The 20,364-nt window shown below is 40.3% G+C and overlaps 1 protein-coding gene across 3 annotated transcripts in view; it reads right to left on the bottom strand.

The window, feature by feature from the left end:
- Window positions 1-1,059: 1,059 nt before the first annotated feature.
- The window catches only part of LOC131677767 (pro-resilin-like), a 145,737-nt gene continuing 126,432 nt past the window's right edge, over window positions 1,060-20,364 (bottom strand). The window contains exons 1-4 of one of the 3 annotated variants that reach the window (XM_058957795.1): window positions 13,916-14,174; window positions 3,664-4,229; window positions 2,918-3,604; window positions 1,062-2,852 (exon numbers count right to left, since the gene is read on the bottom strand). In XM_058957795.1, the coding sequence (XP_058813778.1) occupies window positions 1,823-2,852; window positions 2,918-3,604; window positions 3,664-4,223 (2,277 nt within the window). In that variant the 5' untranslated portion in view covers window positions 4,224-4,229; window positions 13,916-14,174 and the 3' untranslated portion in view covers window positions 1,062-1,822. Of the gene's footprint in view, window positions 2,853-2,917; window positions 3,605-3,663; window positions 4,230-13,915; window positions 14,175-20,364 lie in introns of those variants that run through there. The other 2 variants (XM_058957793.1, XM_058957796.1) reach the window with 2 other exon arrangements.

A 20,364-nucleotide genomic window follows, 5' to 3' on the forward strand; every position in this document is an offset into this window, starting at 1 on the left:
GTACTCAAGGGAGAGCAAGGATTTGAAGTAAGAAAGTTTAGAAAAGCGTGGAGTAGGGTCAATGAACAAGCTTAGAGTTTCCCGGTTACTTAGCTTTTTGTCTTCTGCAGCGCAGGAGTCAGGATCTTTTGGCATTAAATGCGAATCACCTGATTCTGCGGCATGTCGGCTCCGACAGCATAAGTCATTAAATTCGCTTGTCCGGTCCAAACGCCGCCAACTAGCCAACAATATAGAAAAGGAAAAAGATTGACTCACTATAAGTCGTTAATAAAAAAGGAAAAAAAGATATTGCCGAGTCACACGTGTGCGTCGATTGGTGGGAACGAACATTTTGAGGCTCAGCGACACTTGGGCCGATGAGTTCTTCCTCCGCACATGAGCACCTGGGATAGAGTCAACAACATCGGGTACTGTGGCGGAAGCATCCCACCGAACCCATAAAACCCGGCGTGGTCCCGTATAGCCAACGGCTCTATTCCCCAACGAAGATCATTGAACCACTCCAACACACCAGATATGATTGTTCCCTCGCTCTCTCTACATGTTCCTGTCGCCCGTGCCCCATCAGTTCCAGTTCGGCCGCATCAATGCCCTTTTCCCCATTTCCTATATGTTAAATTACTTAAATAAGTAAAATGAATGTATGTTAGTCAACTTTCTTTTTCTACTGAGCCTTAAAGTCTTTCCTGTTTGTCGATCTGCCTTGTTATTTGGTTTGCGGTAAGTAATCGGTTGTGAGTCCTCCTAAAGCAGCAGTGGGAAAGCCGACCTTGAGAAGTAACACCGATTGAACTAGTCAGCTGTTACAATTTACAGCAATCTAGCTGGAAATACTGAGAATTCAGAAATTGTGCTGTCAATTTGACAATTGTTGATTTTAAGATTTTGAGCCAAATGAATCGGTCGAATGAGAACAAAAATTATTTGTTGACATCTTAAAAGGCTGAATCTTTCAGCTGATGAAAATTCAGCAACGTTTTGCTGACATTCAGCTAACATAATTTGGTGTGTATGACCATTCCACCAGTAATTGGGTGCAACAACCTGTTAATGTTGATTCTTCCTATAAAAAAACAACATCGGGATTCGGATATCCTGCTCAATGCACCAACACACGCGAAATTTTGGAGGAAAATGATGATTGCAAATGCATTGTTTTATTTGTCGTTTTTTTCTTGTTTTTTCTCTCTTGTGCTCCTGCTTACAAACGTGTTGTCCAACTATTTGCGAAACAATTTCATGCAAAGACAAAATGAATCCAAAATTTCGGACCAAATCAACCCGTTTGCGAATGAATGAAAATGCGTTGATACGTATCTCGCGCCAGTAAATGCATAATACGTATCGTCGATTTGCGCGCGTATGCGTTGCCTCGTGCATCAGTACAAAATGTGTGAGCTAGCTTGCGTTGTTGAAATCTTGCCTACAGCATTCGTACTTTCCTTTCTATACAATTCGCTCGGTTTCCTGCTGTCAAGACTTCTGGTTCTTTCTTTCAAGCTGTGTTTCACATCATGCAAAACATAAATCTAACCTATAATATTACAATAATTTAAATTAATTAATAATAAACAGTTAAAACATAGTTCCGTTCAAGATATTCACATTGGCATACAGCATTTGAGAAGTGTACGGGAGTATTTCGATTAGTTTTTTGTTTCATTTTAAGGGGGGCCAAATTGTTTGTACATTGGGAAACAGAATTATTCAAAAGTGATAGTAAAGTAAGTATAACGCTATGATTTACGGCACATTTCAATCTGGGCTTGTCACGATCAGTGTGTTTGATAGGCGGTGAGGGTTAAAGTTTGGTCAGTACTTAGTAATTGTAGCCACCACCTGAAGTGTATGATTGTGGAATGGTGTCTGGAATGGACGATTCGGGTTTACCGGAACTGTATCCGCTGCTAGAAGATGCTCCATTGCCGTTCGACGAATAACTACTGGCCGAGAACGAGGCTTGCGAAAATCCATTTCCGGCTGCTGCACTCGATTGGTAACCTCCACTGCTGTGCTTGTTACCGTTACTTGGGGCACCGTACTGTTGAGATGGAGCGGAAATGGCACCGAATTGGGAAGATGAGGATTGGCTGGGAGCACCGTATTGCTGAGATGGTGCTGAAGGGGCTCCATATTGAGAAGAAGGAGAGCCACTATGTCCATTTCCAGGAGCACCGTATTGTGAAGATGGAGTTCCTCCATTACCACCCGGAGCTGGGGCGCCGTATTGAGAAGAAGGGCGGCTGGAACTAGCGGATGGTGTACCATAGGATTGGCTTGGGCGAGCTCCGAAGCCATTTCCACCGGGAGCCGGTGCTCCGTATTGCTGAGATGGTCCATGTCCGTTTCCATTTCCTCCTGGAGCAGGCGCTCCGTACTGGCTTGAAGAACGGCTCACCGCGGAAGACGGTGCTCCATACTGTTGAGAGGGACGTGCTCCAAAACCATTTCCGTTACTGGATGGAGCTGGGGCACCATATTGCTGAGATGGGCGTGCTCCGAAACCATTTCCATTGCCACCTGCAGACGGGGCACCATATTGTTGAGATGGAGAGTATCCGTTTCCATTACCTCCTGGAGCGGGTGCTCCATATTGACTCGAAGGACGGCCCACTGCAGACGATGGTGCTCCATACTGTTGACTTGGGCGTCCTCCAAATCCATTTCCATTTCCTCCTGGAGCAGGGGCACCATACTGGCTAGAAGGACGTCCTCCATTGGAAGGACCAGCTGGAACACCATAACTAGTGGCCGGAGGTCCGGACTGGCGAGACTGAGCCGGCGCGCCGTATTGTTGAGATGGTACACCGCTCGATGGAGCTCCGTATTGCTGAGAAGGAGCTTGTGGGCTAATAAAATTTACACAGGTCATTGAAGTCATATCGTAGTGAATTGCATATTATTAACCACTTACCGGAATGCACCACTGGAGCCATGACCATTGCCATTGCTTGGAGTTCCGTATTGCTGGGAAGGAGCACCACTGGATGGGGCGCCGTATTGCTGGGATGGTGCACCGCCAGACGGGGCTCCGTATTGCTGGGATGGAGCACCACCGGATGGTGCACCGTATTGTTGAGATGGAGCTTGTGGACGGGATCCACCATTTCCGTTACTGGGGGCACCGTACTGTTGTGATGGAGCACCGTATTGCTGAGAGGGAGCGCTACCGTGTCCATTTCCGTTACTTGGGGCTCCATACTGTTGAGAGGGCGCACCCCCGGTTGGAGCACCGTATTGCTGAGATGGGGCTTGAGGGCGAGATCCACCGTTTCCGCTGCTTGGAGCTCCGTATTGCTGAGATGGGGCACCGTACTGTTGAGATGGAGCTTGAGGACGAGATCCACCGTTTCCATGGCTTGGGCCACCGTGTTGCTGAGATGGGGCACCGTACTGTTGCGAAGGAGTTTGTGGACGAGATCCACCGTTTCCGTTATTTGGAGCACCGTACTGTTGCGATGGGGCGCCATACTGTTGTGATGGAGCACCGCCAGATGGGGCACCGTACTGCTGAGAGGGAGCACCGCCAGATGGGGCACCATACTGTTGCGAAGGAGCACCCCCAGATGGGGCACCATACTGCTGAGATGGGGCTTGGGGACTGTATATAAATAATAATGTTTATTAATACAACAAATTACTATGTAAATATTAGCTTACCGCGAGCCATGACCATTACTTGGGGCACCGTATTGTTGGGAAGGTGCTTGTGCACGTCCACCGAAGCCGTTTGATGGAGCACCATATTGCTGTGATGGAGCTGATGGAGCACCGTATTGTTGAGCTGGAGATGATCCGCCGAAACTGCCTCCTTGAGATGGAGCGCCATATTGCTGAGATGGAGCTTGTGGACGTGGTCCAAAACCGTTTCCGTTACCGTTAGATGGAGCACTGTACTGTTGAGATGGTATGGATGGTGCTCCATATTGTTGAGAAGGAGTTTGTCCTCCGAAGCCGCCACCCTGCGTTGGTGCACCATACTGCTGCGATGGAGAACTTCCGCCAGACGGATAACCACCTCCGTTACCATTACTCGGGGGCCCATAGGTTCCGCTTGGCGGTCCAGCAGGTGGATAACCACCTGCACCTCCTCCGCTTGACGGTGGCAGATAGCTACCGCCAGGAAGAGGTGCCTCTCGCTTAGTGAGTGATGCCGCGAATGCTGGTCCGAGGGCACAGTACAGCACAAAAAGTGCTGATAGCCTGCATTGGAATTTCATGTTTGTCTGGAATGACGATAGAAAGAGGAACCATATTAGATTTCCGCTCACACGAGGTCAGAGTAGTGAGATTTGCTGACAGGTGATGGATTGAACCTTTCCATCTGCGGTATGGCCTACAATTAATCGTCACGACGTAGGAAATAATCGTCTGATAAGAATCTGTGCATGCAACCCTCTACCTCCTACAAAGCGATCTGCTCGGAAAGACCGATTGTACTCCAACCAAGCAACGATTCTGACGAGATGTTTGATATTTACGATCGTAACCCAGATGCCAGTGTGTTTACATGTGCTTTATTGTTATTTTTTTGCATAACCTCTCCGAAAAAAGTGTGGCAGGTATCAAGTTAGATCTTACGTGATTTCTTGGTGATCGTTCGACATGACGTTTGAGTTGAAGAATCATCATTACCTTTGGCATCAGGTAGCAGCAATCTGAGTGCTCGGCTAACACACAAAAATTGATGAATTATTGAGACTTATGCAATACTAACTGTTGTGATGTGCTTCGTGTACAGTATCATCTTCTGGTATGTACTCAATGTGGTGAAATTTTCATAAACCAGCAAGCGAGACACAACGAGACGTAGACGAGAACGATGCGTTTATCCGTCGCCTGATGCTATCGTGACGCAAAAATGTGCAATTATGCTGTCAAATTGAATTATTTTTCGCTTTGTTATGTGTGTTTTCATCTGTAGGTGAGATTTTCCCGCTTGGACGGTTTCCACTTTCAATCGGTCGTATCTGAACAGTAGCAAAAACAGAGGAGGTCTCATCAGTGCAGTTAGCGATGGGAAAGACCTCTGGCAGTCACGCTTTGCTCAGCCTCGTTGGTCCCAGTAGGATCATACCGCAATCATGGTTGAAAGGGGGAGACGGGAAACGAGGTCTGCTGAGATCATGGTGACGGTGCATCTTCCACTTGGCGGAAGACATAGCAGTGGGCTACGGTGCCAGGTTGCGTTTATGCTTTGACAGCACCCAGATGCTGCGGGTTTAAAGATCATTGCGGAAAAAATGGTTGATGAGATTAGTAGGGGTAAGGGTTGTGGGACTGTTTCTAGTCGTGGAATAAATTAAGGAATCGTAAGCTCGGAATACTGATACTGTTGCGTTCAAAGTTTAATTGGTCTATGAAGTTTAATCACAAAAGCTAACAATCTAATCTATGATAATTAGGATCGACATTGACATATCCATGTTAAAGTGTATGTTCAATTAAAACCGGGACAAATAACTGAGTGAAAAGTAATTTGTTTATTGTCCATAATAATATCCTACTATTCATTTATTTGATTCCATAAAGCTTTGGCCGCCGATACTCGCCTGTTGTTGTTGTTGTCGACAATTTTCGCTATGTTTTATTTGGATTTAATATTCACAACAATCTTCCTCCAATTGAAGCATGCCAGTAGAGGCGGTAGGTGGGGATCCTCTAACAAGGTACCAGACGGTACAAAATAATTTTATGTCTGTCTCGCCATGGCGCTCGCTGCCAAGACTCGTTAAAGCGCAGTAGGCCAAGTTGGATAACAGCAGCAGTGGAATGGAAAAATAACAACCGTGCAAACGGTCGTGCCCAGATCGGCACTCTAAAGTTGGTCAGCTTGGCTTCTACCTGGTGATGGTGGCAGGTGGCCGGAAGGGTGTAAATTAAATTAAGCTAACTAATTTTCTTATTGGGTATAGTGTGTCTATTATTAAGAGATCATTCAGTAATCAAGAGATGATACCGCGAGATTAGGAATTAATTGAACTGACGACATTTTAGATGAATAGTTCAGAGGTGTTCGGCAGGTTAGGTTGAGGGTAGGTGGGTGATCTGCTTTTTCGTTGTAATGGAGAAATTCAGCTCGGCATTTCCCAACAGCCGTCTAGTCAGCAAATTTGAAATCTAACTAATAGCTCTGTAAAGTGGCATTTGGTTCCTGATTTTCGGCGAAATATTTTCAGAGTCTCAGTTATAAAATAGTATTTCTACTGAGATCTCAGCAAAAAGATTCTGAAGATTTTTAAAAAGGCACCACAAGCGATCTGCTTCTAAAATTCGGCTAAATGTGCAAAATTACTAAGTATGCATATTGTCAGTAATCATCTATATTGCAAAAGTCTTTATTAGAGAGATAACAAAATAATAAATTGTACCGCAAACTCAATTCAGTTCGGTAATTTTTGCCCAGTCGAACAGTCAATACAATTTTTCTACTGGCTCCCAGCAAAGTGACAATAATTACAGCGATAGCAAACGTCACTTGAACTGAAATCTCTTCGAAAGCTTTGTTTTCAGCAGTGTAAAATTCGGTAAAAGTTAAAAAAAATGCTTATATCGCATAGAACAAAATTAAGTGTGGGTCTTCCTTTGATTCACTATTTGACGGCGTTCGTTATTGGACGATTTTGAGGAAGTTGTTCGCAAGTCATTAACAGGGATGCCAGGTAATATTTTGAAAACTCTGTGCGCGGCCCATTTTAAAATCTGTGCCAGTCTGTGTTAGCGAAAACGTACAAATTTGTCTCAAAACAAGATGTTGCGATCTTTTTTTTTTATTCACACGATACATCAGGCTTTCGTCACCGGTACGGACCGTCAAGATTAGTTACATGCACTTAAATGAAAGCATTCACACACAACACGAACGGCACGAAACGTTTAGACGTCCGGCACGTGTGAATGGGTACAAGGGAAAAGTCTTAAACTTATCCTGACGGAACGGTGCTATTCGCATATCTCGTGTCAGGTACACGCAGAACTTTATTTATTTATCAATAGCATACTTTTCTATCTGCCTCTCGTTTCTTCTGCTGTAAAATTTATACATAGGACATATTCGGTCTATCCACTCATTGAATGCTTACTAGAAGTATATGCTAGAAAATGTATACAAATCACAGCAGATTAAAATAGACGGGAAGAGGAAGTATGCTAACCCTGCATATTTTTATTTCTCAGCGATAGAAACTATTCTGTCAGTCCTTGGTTGAGCAGTCTTGCCAGATTTCTGCGCGTATCTGCCCACATTTCCTAGTAATATTCTGATACCCAGTAAAGTTCAGCCAGAATTCCGGCTGGTTCCAGTTAGTATTCCGGCTCAACCGTTGACAAGTGACACAACCGATTCTAGTTAGAATCGGTTGTGTCAGTGGAGCAGCCCACAAAAACGTCGGTAACTTTGAAACGTCATTGATTACATTGCCTAGTGGTCCAGAAAGTAAATTTAGGGGAATTTTAAATTTTTGCTAGAATTAATTGACTTAGCCTTACAAAATGTTTGACAAAGTTGTTGTACTTTGCAAGGCACTTCCCTTTTTTTAAACAAATACTAGGGTGGTTCAAATTTTAGCAATATTTAAAACCGAACTTTTTAACGGTTCGAGATAGAGCTTGACTGTGTTCGATGAATTTGTAGAACCATTTTGGACAAATTTGCTAAAGCCGTGCAAGCTCTAGTTTTTATACTTTCCATTGCATAAGAATTCAAAATGTAAGCTGTAGTGTGTTCCTTTAAAACCGGTTTTGTTTCTATAACTTTTGTAGTTTTTATTTTACCATTTGGACAATTTGAAGAATATTTTGGGGCACATAATTTGCTTTAAAACACCAACTACTAAATTTTTTTCTTTTTAAAGCTATTAGAACCTTTACCTTTACTTGTTCAAATAGCATTATCTTCGATCAGGCAACTTAAAATTAAATTCCGTTCTTGTCATATGAAATAGCATGCTTTGTAGTATAGATGACCAGTAAATGGCAAATACCATTTTTTATAACTTGTAATATATACTCAAAAAATAGTTTATTTTTAGTAAAAAGCATATATAGGTTTCTAACGAGAGAAGCTAGAGGTTCGGTATATTGAGACATCCTACCCTCTATTTAACCCTTTGATGCCCAACTTTTTTTCGTGTATGTAGGGTTTCAAAACTATTTTTACTTGAAAACGGTGGGGTCAAGAAACATGAAAAGCCTTTTTTCATAAAGATAGGTGCTTCTCTCGCAATACTAGAAGCTGCTCAATTTTTACCTTCCAATGCTCAATATTCTTCTAGAATATTTACAATAGTCCAATTACGTGGATAATGTAGCCAAAGACAGTCTCAATTGATAAGTTTTATCAAAATCAATTATGTTGCAACATAACGAAGATATATGAAAAATTCATTTTCCGTCGTCAACGTAAACTGTTCCTGGCAGCACTGCTCCCCATCGGAATCCAACCAGATTAATTGCAATAACTTCAGTTCTAGAGCTGGTCCTTGAAACTATTAATACTCAAATGAAAGGCAATAGTCACATTTATTAGCCTTACTTGTTTTTGTGAGTAAATTTTGCCTTAATCAAAAGTTATAGATGTTTAAAAACGTTTTTATCCACAAACAACATGGGCATGAAGGGGTTAAAGGAGCATCATGCAGATGGGAAGTACGTCTTCTGGTCGGACAAGGCATCTTCCCATTACGCCAAAAGGACGCTTGAGTATCTTGAGCTGAAAAAGATACCGTACATGCCGAAAGCAAGGAACCCGACCAACTTGCCCCAGTGACTTCCCATCGAGTGTACAAGTGTACAAATATAATTGTCGGGCCAAGGATACGAAGCAGTTGACCACCAGGATCCGGAATTGTATCCGGAAGATGGACGTCAGTGCCGTCCAGCGCTCTTGTAAGAGCATCGCGACGGCTGAGCAGGGCCCCTTCTCCAATATTCATTGACGTTTTTTTGAAGAATGAGCATTATTTTTTCAATAAAAAATTGAAATGAATTCGTTGAATTTTTCTTTGTGGCTGAAAAATTCTCATTTTTTATTGAGCACCCGTTATGTATAAATATTATGCTTTTAAAAAAAGATATAATACATTTTCCGAATTATATACACATAACAAAATACTAGCGTAAGCGATTTTGTGTGGTACCCCAGACAAACTTTAAGCGGGCACTGTTAAGTTGGTCAAGTGAAACAAATAGCTTGACCCTGCTTGAATGGAAGTTTAATAATCAAATTGATTTGTAATAAAGACTGCTTGCAGTTAAAATAAACCGTAACGAAATAACAGGGATTGCAAATAACCCCACAGCAATGCAAATGCACCCCCGTACAACCGTTCTAAGGCTAATATTTTTTTAAAAAATAATTATAAACTCTCACGAGAAGGGTTTGAACCTCCAAAACGCTACCCTTGCGCACGGGCATGACTGCTGGTATTATTAGAAGCATCAGAAGTTTCACTTTGACAGTTTGGAGAAATAACGGTGACAAATTTTCCGTTATTTAGATCCCATGCCAAATGCGTGATTAAATTTCTGAGATTGCCTTTCCAATTCGCACGAATGAGGTTATTTTCATTTTTGCCTGAGTGCATATAAGGAGAGTGATGACACTGTCAAAATTGGAACAATTATTATTTGTCAGTGTCATTCCAAACGAGTCAAATTCATGTATTTTGGCAGGTCGTTTGTTCGTTTGGAATATCACTGACGGATAATCATGACAGTTGTCTTCACTCTCCTTACATTCACTCTGATTTTTGCAAGGTTGTAAAATTTACATTCGCCTGAATGCGAATTCAACTTATCTGCCGAGCGGCTTTCGGTGCAAGATTTATCGGAAGGCAATAGCTGAAAGAACCATGGAACAGATTGAAAACGAGAGCCGAAATCAAGCTCGAGAGAGTGAGAGCGTTAGGAGACAGAGAATAAACTAACTTACAGCACAGGTTCCTTCATATGCCATTCTCCTCAGAACATTTTCGTGTAGGCTGTGAGTCCACACTCGCACGAATTTTCGGAGTCTAGAATCATGAGAAATACGCAATAATTTAATGAATCGCATTCGCGAGTAGATACAGAACACTAGATTAGGATTGTCGCTGGCATCAGTGGTAGGAACATCATTGTTTTGATTACGGGATATACCTGTCAAATGGGCCAAATAAAAAAAAAGCAAAAAAATAATCCTCTATCGTCGTTTCATAGCGACTAATCATTTTTGTTTCTTTTAGCCAGCAAAACAATGGCCATTCTTGGCTTATGTGTTTTCACTAATTAGAATGCACAAATTGTCTAAACTTGTACTGAATTTTGATAAATTTTCATTTCCCTTTGCGGTATATACAAACTCTTTCATTTCATAACAATAACAGTCGAAAATTTACACCGAGAAAATTCGTTATATTGAATATATTGATTTCACACATTTTTTTTGCAATTTGTAGTGGCAGATAAAAATTACCTGTCACACATAGATATCATGTGAAAATTAATGAAATTATAATAGTATGCCACATAGAAATTTGTTACATAGCAGATATTACATCATTTTTCTGTTTGCCTCTCGTTTTATATTTCTATTATGCAAATTTTATGCATTGGACGTTTTCGGTCTTGCATGCATAAAAATCACAGCAGAATAAACGAGACTGAAATGAAAAATAGGCAAACTCAATTTGAAGTTCAACTAAACGGTTTGTGGTTAAAAGCAGGCAATATTTTTCTGCGTGTACCAAAAGCGCGGACCAAAGACTTTTACTAGAGAGACTTTCGATACTTTGACAGATATATACCGGAAGCAAAACAAACATGTTCCGAGGCGAAAACAATGGGAACACCAGCGACAATCTTAATCTAGTGTTCTGTATCTACTCATTCGCGTGAATGCCGTTCGTGAACGCCATTTCGATGCTGGTGATGTTGCTGTTCTTGTAGGCGTTGGTTGTAAGTATCTATCTAATTGTTTCTCTTTGAAAACGAACATCGGAATACTGCTAGTGGCTATAAACTGTTCTGCCTCGTTTCCCTGAGTAGCAAGGAACTGATTTTAATGGGCAGCTGCCGTCTTTGGGAATCAAAATACTGCGTGAAAAATTACCCGATATGCTAAATTAAGCGCGCACGTCTGTCGTGACATGGAGCGCAGTGTTCAAGGCATTCCAATAACATAAATCATAAATTAATATGGTGGAAAGTTTCGTAAGAATCTGAGATGGTCGATCACAATTTTAAAGATTTTCGGACGGATCTTCGTGGAATTCCTCTTGTGTTTTCATACCCCGATACTCAAAATCGGTTTAGTTTTTCCCCTAAATCTCCAGTAATGAAATGCTCTGTATGAAACGGTCACATTTTTAGTTGATGGGAATTGGTTAGTGAAGAATAAAAATATGAAAAGTTTAATATCTCCGCCGTACGTGAGCGGCTTTTTTGACAACCTATAGCTTTTTAGAAGTGTATTTCAAAACTTTCTAATTCTAAGCACATAGCGCAATTAAACTACTTTGTTCGAAAGTTATGTGTTAAAAAGATACCAAATCTTTGATGCCTTCGAATTTAATTTGTCCCGAGCCACCATAAAAAAAGAAGTTTTTTGAAGTCATATCCTGGGATGGGATGTGCAAAGTGAGAAAAAGTAAATGTCACCGCGAACTGGCAATGGCCTGCAATCGTGAACCGGATCATTCTTGGTGATTTTCATTTTCTTGAAATGAATAGTGTCTGGGTAGTATTGTTATATCCAGGCTATACGTAAAGTGTTTTACGAACATATATTTTACATATGTTTCAAATGCAATTTTTGTACACAGAACCAAATATACAAAATGCAAGGGCTGACGTACAATTGTATTATTCTGCTTGGCAGTTATGGTTAATGTTGTTTTGCACAGCTCATACAAACGATGGCATTATTGATGTCATGTTTGAGTCATCGGCTGAAATCTTCTCCCCATCGGCACAACACTATTATTGGCATTTGCTTGAAATTATTTTACAAACGATTTTTTCCCTGCACAATAACAACAAAATTGAGGGGGAAAAAGAAAGCCGTCTTCGCATGTCCCGTCCGAGGTCATATCCACTGTCCAGTTGCTATCGTTTCTAATACTTTTTGTATTATGTTGTAAGCAAGTATCTCTTTTTGAGTTGGTGTTAGACATAGTTATTGGGTACTGAACTTACTTGTATGTTCTATCATTGTATATTATTTATACTCTATGTATTGTATAGTAATTAGTTTTTTGTCATTAGGGTTAGTATATTGCCTGTTGACAATGAAAAGATGAGAAGGTTTTATGCCTACTGGAGAAGAGGCGAAAATGAGCTTCACTTCAGTGGGCTTTTCCCTGGTCCACAAATAAACAAAAAAAAAACAAATATCGTGTTTGGACAAAATCACCTATATCTCATCAAGTAAACAACATATCCAAAAGCAAAAATAATAGTGTCAAACGGTCACGCCAGGCCTTTCATTTGAAATTATTTTCATTAGGATCGGTTCAGCCACTGTTAAGATAATTACATGGCATTAGTTCACATACATACAGACATTGTCCCAATGTGTCGAGCTTAGTCGATTGGTATATGAAACTCGGCCCGCTGGGCCTCGGAAAAAGCTTTCAAAATTTGAGCGAATACTATAACCTTCTTTTGAAAAATATGTAGAAATAACTGAAATATTTTAAATTTGAACTTTCAAGCGCCATAGTCTATCCTGTGCAGAAAAGCCTTCCGAATAAGGAAGTATTTCACATTTTTGTTCCAGGTAAAAATTGCGAGCTGAATCTTGCACGAAATTTGAGCTTTTTGTTGAATAAATATATGTTCAAAAATACGCAAAACTTCATTTGTTTCTCTTGTCGTTTTAATTCATAAGAAAAAAAATTCTAAAAAACCTTTTTTATCAGCCACTGGTGAAGAGGTTCTCTTAAAAAAGGTGATGTGCTGATCGATTTAGATACGATATCAAACTTCATTGCTGAATTTTGCTGAAGAAACTTTGGGACGAAAACGTTGTCGAAAGCTAGTACATACTGCTGACCGTCTTTTTCGGATTTGAGATCCATTCTAGTACTTAGAAACATTTATTGTAGAAAGCTTGTAAATTTTTGTTTATTTTATTTTAAATGCTGAAAAAAGCTAAAAATGGAAATCTTTTGTACTTTGGTAACTGAGTTACAAATTAAGTGTAATCTTGGTTTTGATCGATACGAATGATACCGTGTCCTACATGTTGTTTTGTTGAGTCACCTTCATCAGATTCCGTGTCATTTGAGCCAATTCTATTTCTTGAAAACCAACAAATAGGTGTAAAAAATATCGTTTTCATAATTCTGTCATCAAAATGAAAAATTTAAAAGTATTCTAGATTAGGTTTAGCACTATAAACCCTAGAGCCACGTTAACAAATAAATACATTTTTAAATTGCACGGTATCGTTTTCGTCACTGTTTAACGAATTAGTTTATTTTTAGTTTTTTAACAGAAGCCACAAAACTCAACGATTGACTTTGCTGCCCCAGTTCATCGCCGACATGTCCAAATCAATTTCCACAACCAAAAACATTTAACACGCAGCCGCCATTCATCAGTTCCTCCAGGATCAAACTTTTAGCCATGAACACGAACTTTTTTGTTTCTAACCGAACCAGGCGAAACTAAGTAAGTCACTTCAAAACTACAACCACAGCACCGGCTAAAGTCACATAGTTCCGACGCTAGAGAAAAGTTCTCCTTCTTCCTCTAGTAGCACTACGTGTTCAAGCACAAATTAAATTTTCCTTTGCCATCAAGCCAGCCGTAATTGCACTTTTGCTTGGATATCCTTATACCAATCGTTCACCGTTCACAAAAACTTCTCACTAACCACTAACTTTGTCGAAATAAAAAAAACTACTCAATTCTAAGCTTGTAAGCTTACTTTCGATTAGTGGGATCTGCAGGAGAATCCTTCCGTTTTCCCGCTGGGTGAGTGGGTGTCAATCAGTCGCAGGATATGTTACTGCTGCACGGCACAATATTTCAGCTAGCGTAGTTGTTTTTGCTGTTGATGATCACAGGACGATGAAACTGTTCTCGATACAGAGAACGGTTTGGGTGCCTTAAAATCTAATGAACTGAACCGATGTACTTAACTGAATGATATTCAAATCGGAGTAATCGTCACTTTTATACCGAAAACTAAACAAAAGTGCAAATTTCGTTTGTTTAGGCTTGAGAAACCCGACGCAAACGACGACGCACAGATTCTGGGAGAAGAAGTGCGGATTCCACCCCCAGCAGCAATTGCACGAAGAGCCCGCGAATCTTGGGAGCATGGCGCGAGCCGGTGGTGATGGGTGAGCATAGTTTTTTTTTTGCTGTTTGTCGGCCGCCGCTTACTTCTAAAGAACCCCTTCTCCGAGGATGGCACGAAACGAGAGTGAAACCACCGAAAGATGTTCCTCATGGGGACCGGAGACGTGGGCTAAGAGAACGTGACGTGCTACGAGAGATACAGAGAGTGAATCGAATCGAGCATAAATTATTGTATTCTTCGCTTCTTCACCAGCTGATTTGAGGAGACCTGTTCGGAGGTTTTGTTTCTTACCATACGGCTAATGGGGTACTTGCTTAAATCTTCTCAGCTGGCATCTCGTTGTTGGGGGTTATAAGTGAATGCGCTTGCGATTCCCGCTCGAGTCGTTCGTGTGCGGTGTATGACGCGATCGATCATCTGCGATGGGATGGTTTACCCTTATGCACCTGGTCGAATGCGGAAACTGTCTTGATCATTATCATTTAGATATAGTCCAAGAATTCCATATTGGACAAATTGAATACACCACAATTCATATTGAAATTTTTTGATTTTGAGACTAAATCACTTTCTTTGATAGCATCTTGATGAATATTGTCTGCACTGTGTGGCGACGGCGGGAAGCGGGTATGATAGGAGTTGGAACTGGAGAATAAAAGTATTGCGATAAACGTAATTTGGTAATTTGTCTTTCTCGCTGTATATTTGATTCATTGCTTATTTTGGACACAATTATAAAAAATCCTTTAATTCACCGATCAGTGCGATAAGACCTCAGTTGTGACACTAACTTTAACGACGTTTAAATTATCCACAATTGTACTCATTTAATGTTATAGAATTCAATATAAAAAGATGCACTATTAAAACTGTTAATAAAGATTTTTGAGGTCTCCAAATGAAAAAAAAAGCAAGCTGCGTGGTGACAAGCGGTAAATTTCCATTACCAATCAGTCTAAAGTCGTGACGTGCTTTTCTGTATCAAGAAGCCAAGTAGTCGCCAGTTCACTTGGTCCATGGCTGTCTGTTGCTAGTAGGGGCACGAAAACTCCGTACACCCCTTGCAACATGGTCGATCCACCTTGCTCGCTATGTATCACACCTTCTTGTATTATTGGATTGTCATTTTCACTGGGTTGGCATCCGACATTCTGACAACGCGATGGTTTTATCCAACCTCCAGCCACTGACTTAACCAACGTACCGCAGCCACTCGATTCCCGCCAATGATTTCTCGTAGACGGATACACCGATTTGAAGAAGTCTAAATTTCAAATGAACCTTTCATCCTTGCATCCCAGCAAACTGCTATGAAATTTCGTCTCGATGCATCTCCCGGCTCCGGAGTTACGGGTTGTGGAGTGCGGTGACATAGAAAATTTCGTTCAAACCGATTCCGCGATGAATGCAAAAATTAGCTAAAATGACTGCCAAATAACTTGCAATTGAAGGTCTGGATCGCTGCCGGCCAGCCAAAATCTCGTTGGTCACATTAATGACCATAGACCGTTCCGGCTGTCTCGGGAACGGTCGGCAACTTTCAAAATAACAAAGCCACATCGATTGCTCAAAGAGGGTTGGCCGATTTTCACACACTTAAGGAAGAACGAACAATGGTACAAAAAACGAAAACGAGAAAACAATTTTTCCCACACCGTGTATTGAATCTTCTTAAAAATTAATCAGCAATACTGCAACAATATTCTACATAAGCTGATTGATTTTCATGAAGATCTAATACACGGTTTCATTCGTTTTCGAGCGCTCGGTCGAGACCAGGGTTGTTAATCGATAATTAATCGTCATCGTCGTTAACGTTAACCACCCGTCAACGTCATCGGAAACTCCGTTAACGATAATTTATCGGCGCCTTCATCGTCATCGTCGATAATTGTATCGTCGTTTTCATCGTCATCGTCGGTTCATCGGTTATCGCGATACATTTTGCGTTACTTTCCCGTTTATTGGGGTTGAAGTTGATGCGGTTAACTTTCAATTGTTTAGAAATAAATAACTATTGAAGGACATGTTGTTGGCAGTTGAAAATCAATAGTTTTGGACATTTTCTATGCACAGGGGGGGGGGGGGGTGTCCGACGATGTTTCAAAATGGAATTTTTTGTCAACTTTTCGGGAGAGTTTTATATTGAAGGGCAAGTTATTGGCAGTTGACAATCAATAGTTTTGGACATTTTCAATACACAGGGGGTTCGACGATGTGTCAAAATGAATTTTTTCAACTTTTGAGGAAAGTTTGTTATATTGAAGAAGTTATTGGTAAGTGAAAATCAATAGTTTTGGGTATTGCATCAAAATAGAATTTTTTTCAACTTTTCGCGAACTTTTTATATTGAAGGGCAGGTTGTTGGCAGTTGAAAATCGATAGTTTTGGACATTTTCAATTCACACGAGGATCCAAATTGGCAAAAAGTGAAAGAAATTCTTTGAACCACGAAAAACATTTTAGTAATAGTGTCTTCAGCAAAGTTTATTTATATTTTTTGCATTTAAAAAGTATTAGTTGGGTGATTAATCCCTCTAAAGCTGAGAAGAAAGTTTTTTGCTTATGTTTATGAAAATAAAAAAAAAATCTTTGGTAAAGTTGTTGAGAATATCTTAAGTATTAACTTCGCTGAAAAGACTATGTGTCTATCTATCGATTGTAATTTACATTTGTGGAGATTTCTTTGATATACCCCTGAAAATTGCTTTTTTCAGAATACTTTTCCTGGTAATTTTGTAGAATTTCAAAATGTGCCAAGATGTTGTTCAGCATAAGAAAATACAGAATTTTTTAACGCCCAAATTTTTAATTTTTAATACCCAAAAAGCAATATTTTGGTGCGGAAGCCGCAAATTTCCGCAGACGAATACCAATACGAATCTGTAAAACAAACACTATCAAAATCGTTTGGTGGGCTCTAGTTTACGTTCAAGTCAAATTCGAGTAAATTCCTTCTTTAGCATATTTTTCGTATCTTAGAGATGCAAAATATACAAAAATAATAATACTGTACTGTAAGACCTCCTTAAGGGAAATTTTTACTAAATGATCAGAACGGGTTATGAGGCTTTGTCGAGGAACCAAAGAAAAATATTTTAACCGCTCCGGTTTATTAAAAAGAAAGAAAAAAAATGTTAGTCCAGGTGTTTGCATTTCGACTTCGTCTCTTCAGAACAGGAAAAAATATGTGCCGATTTTGTCAATGTCATCGTTTTATCAGCCTATAATTCGCCAAGGGGCTGATAAAAACGGGTCTTCACTGTATTCAAAAAACGAATAAAACTCTATTATGACGCCGTACATAAATTACACTACATATTTAAGGGTAAAAGAAGGAAGCATGAAGCATCTTGTTACATAGTGGAGAGAAGAAACGGAGAAGGGGGCTAAATGCTTTCTAACTAGAAAAGGAAATCAAACGTTGGAAATATGTATGTATATTCTCCTTTTTAAAATCCGAAATCTTCTGGTTTAAATTAAAATTATAATAAAATCTGTTAATCACCACACGACTTAAATTAGTGTAATTTGTGAATGGCCTAATAATAGTGGTTTATTAGTTTTTTCAATATATGTTTTTGCGTGCTAAAAATTACTAATTGCACAATAGCTCAAAATTTGTTTTCTTCATGGTCAAAACAATTTTGGTCACCTTTTTGCCGCTTGGAAACACTGTGCACCTGGGACTCTTCTGTGCACCAACTTACTAGAAAAGTTGAAAAAATTCAATTTTGACACATCGTTGGACCCTTCTGCGTATTGAAATGTCCAAAATTATTGATTTTCAATTGCCAACAACTTTCCCTTCATCATAATACATTTTCCCGAAAAGTTGAAATAATTTCATTTTGACGCATCGTCAGACCCCGCTGTGCATAGAAAATGTCCAAAACTATTGATTTTCAACTGCCAACAACATGTCCTTCAATAGTTATTTATTTCTAAACAATTAAAAGTTAACCGCATCAACTTCAACTGCAATAAACGGGAAAGTAACGCAAAATGTATCGCGATAACCGATGAACCGACGATGACGATGAAAGCGACGATACAATTATCGACGATGACGATGAAGGCGACGATACATTATCGTTAACGGAGTTTCCGATGACGATACATTATCGTTAACGAGTAACGCCGATAAATTATCGTGAAAAATGTATCGCATTAACAACCCTGGTCGAGACTCAAGTGTTTTGTTTCCAGTCCGGGCAGTGCATAGCGACAAAGAATAGTGCTAATCCGCATTCAAGTTTATCTTGTGCCTTGTCGAGGTTTAAGTTTTTTTCATTTCAGATTTTTTTTATTTCTGTTTCTGAGTACCGCTATCCGGCCAGTGACCAGTGAAGCAGAGTATTTCTAGTAAGCCGTCTGGATATCGTTATACACACAAGTTAAGTATCGTTTTCATTTACGTTTCCCCTTCTTGGTTCTCATACTAACGTGAACTGGACAATAGGCCCGTGCAAAAATGACTCCCCCTGACGGAGGTTCATCTCAAGGTGAGATGGATGTCGAAACAAAATCGGCTCCCCGGCTCAAAGTATCTCCAAGCTCGGCCACCGGACCTTTCGTGATCTTTTTTCGACAAAAAGTGTTTGAATCTATTGCAGATTTCTCGAGTTCTGACGGAGCGGTATTCGACCGTGACAGTAATAACGAAAATTCGCCCTGATAAGCTTCGGGTGGTTGTAAACAGCTTGAATCAGGTAAATGATATTGCTGGCTACGCGCCTTTTACGAAGAAGTACAGAGTGTGTATTCCAGCTAACAGGGTTGAAGTCTGTGGGGTTGTTTCCGATTCGAGTCTGAGTTGTGAGGACCTGCTGAAATATGGGACTGGCTGTTTCAAAGACCCCATGCTTAAGCCAGTGAAGATACTGGAGTGCAAACGTTTGGATTCAGCATCAGGCGCAGCTGACGGGAAGAAAACATACGTCAACTCAGACTCTTATCGGGTGACCTTCGCGTGTTCTGCTCTACCTAACTACGTTAGGGTGACCATATCAGACGAGTAAAAAACCAGGACAGTCGAAAGGGGAGTGCCTCCCCCGTTACCTCTCAATCTACTTCTCAATCTTCTCAATCGACTTCTCCGTAGGTTTGCGGCAATTTAAAAGTTTTGGGGTATGGTAGGCCAGATACTCTTCCATTAGAATTCAATCACCAGGCACTTTTTCGGATTAAACCCACCCTCCCCCAGTTTTTGCTACACCACATTTAGCGAAGGTTTAATTCTATTTTTGGAAAATAGGCAATCCTGAATTGAGCGGATGTGACGAAATATTTTGAGATTGTCTGTACTGGGCCAGCGAGGAGTTTATAGCACTAAATACTAGAGTGGGACACGGTTATATGAAAAAAAAAATAAAATTTCGCCCCGAGTAACTTTCTGAGTCCCATTTAGGTATCAGAAAACCTCTGCAAATTTATTCTCGATCGGTGAAACTATATTTTTGCGCCCTCGGTTTAAAGTTTACATGGGATTTCGTATGGGAAAATCGACTTTTACAAAATAATTCTTTCAAGAGTCGCCCGGTACCTCCTAAAAATAAATAGTTATCTGATTTTTATAAGAAAATTATCAATCAGTTTTCTTGGATATTAAGGGGGGTTTTGATTTAGTTTCTAACAAACTCCTTTCTGAGAAGCTGCACCAGCATGGTCTTTCACTGACTCTAAACAACTTTTTGTTAAACTTGTTGTCTGAAAAGCACATCCATTTTTCGCATGGTGCTTTTTCGCAGCATGAATTAGCTACATGGGCCTTCCCAAGGGCTTATGGCTAAGCTTCTTTCTCTTCAACTTTTATGTAAATGACATTGACGAATACCTTGTCCATTCTTGCATGCTAAGACAGCTTGCAGATGACGGTGTGGCTTTTGTTACAGATCCCAAAGCTGTCGATTTTCAAAGACCATTGCAAGATACCTTGGACAATTTGTCTGTTTGGGCCATCCAGCTGGGTATCGAATTATTCACGGAGAAAACTGAGCTAGTCGTATTTTCAAGGAAGCGTGAACTTGTATAACTATAGCTTCAATTAATGGGTCAAACTATTGCTCAGG

The sequence above is a fragment of the Topomyia yanbarensis genome, chromosome 1, assembly GCF_030247195.1.
Source record: "Topomyia yanbarensis strain Yona2022 chromosome 1, ASM3024719v1, whole genome shotgun sequence".
In the NCBI taxonomy this organism is placed as follows: domain Eukaryota; kingdom Metazoa; phylum Arthropoda; class Insecta; order Diptera; family Culicidae; genus Topomyia; species Topomyia yanbarensis.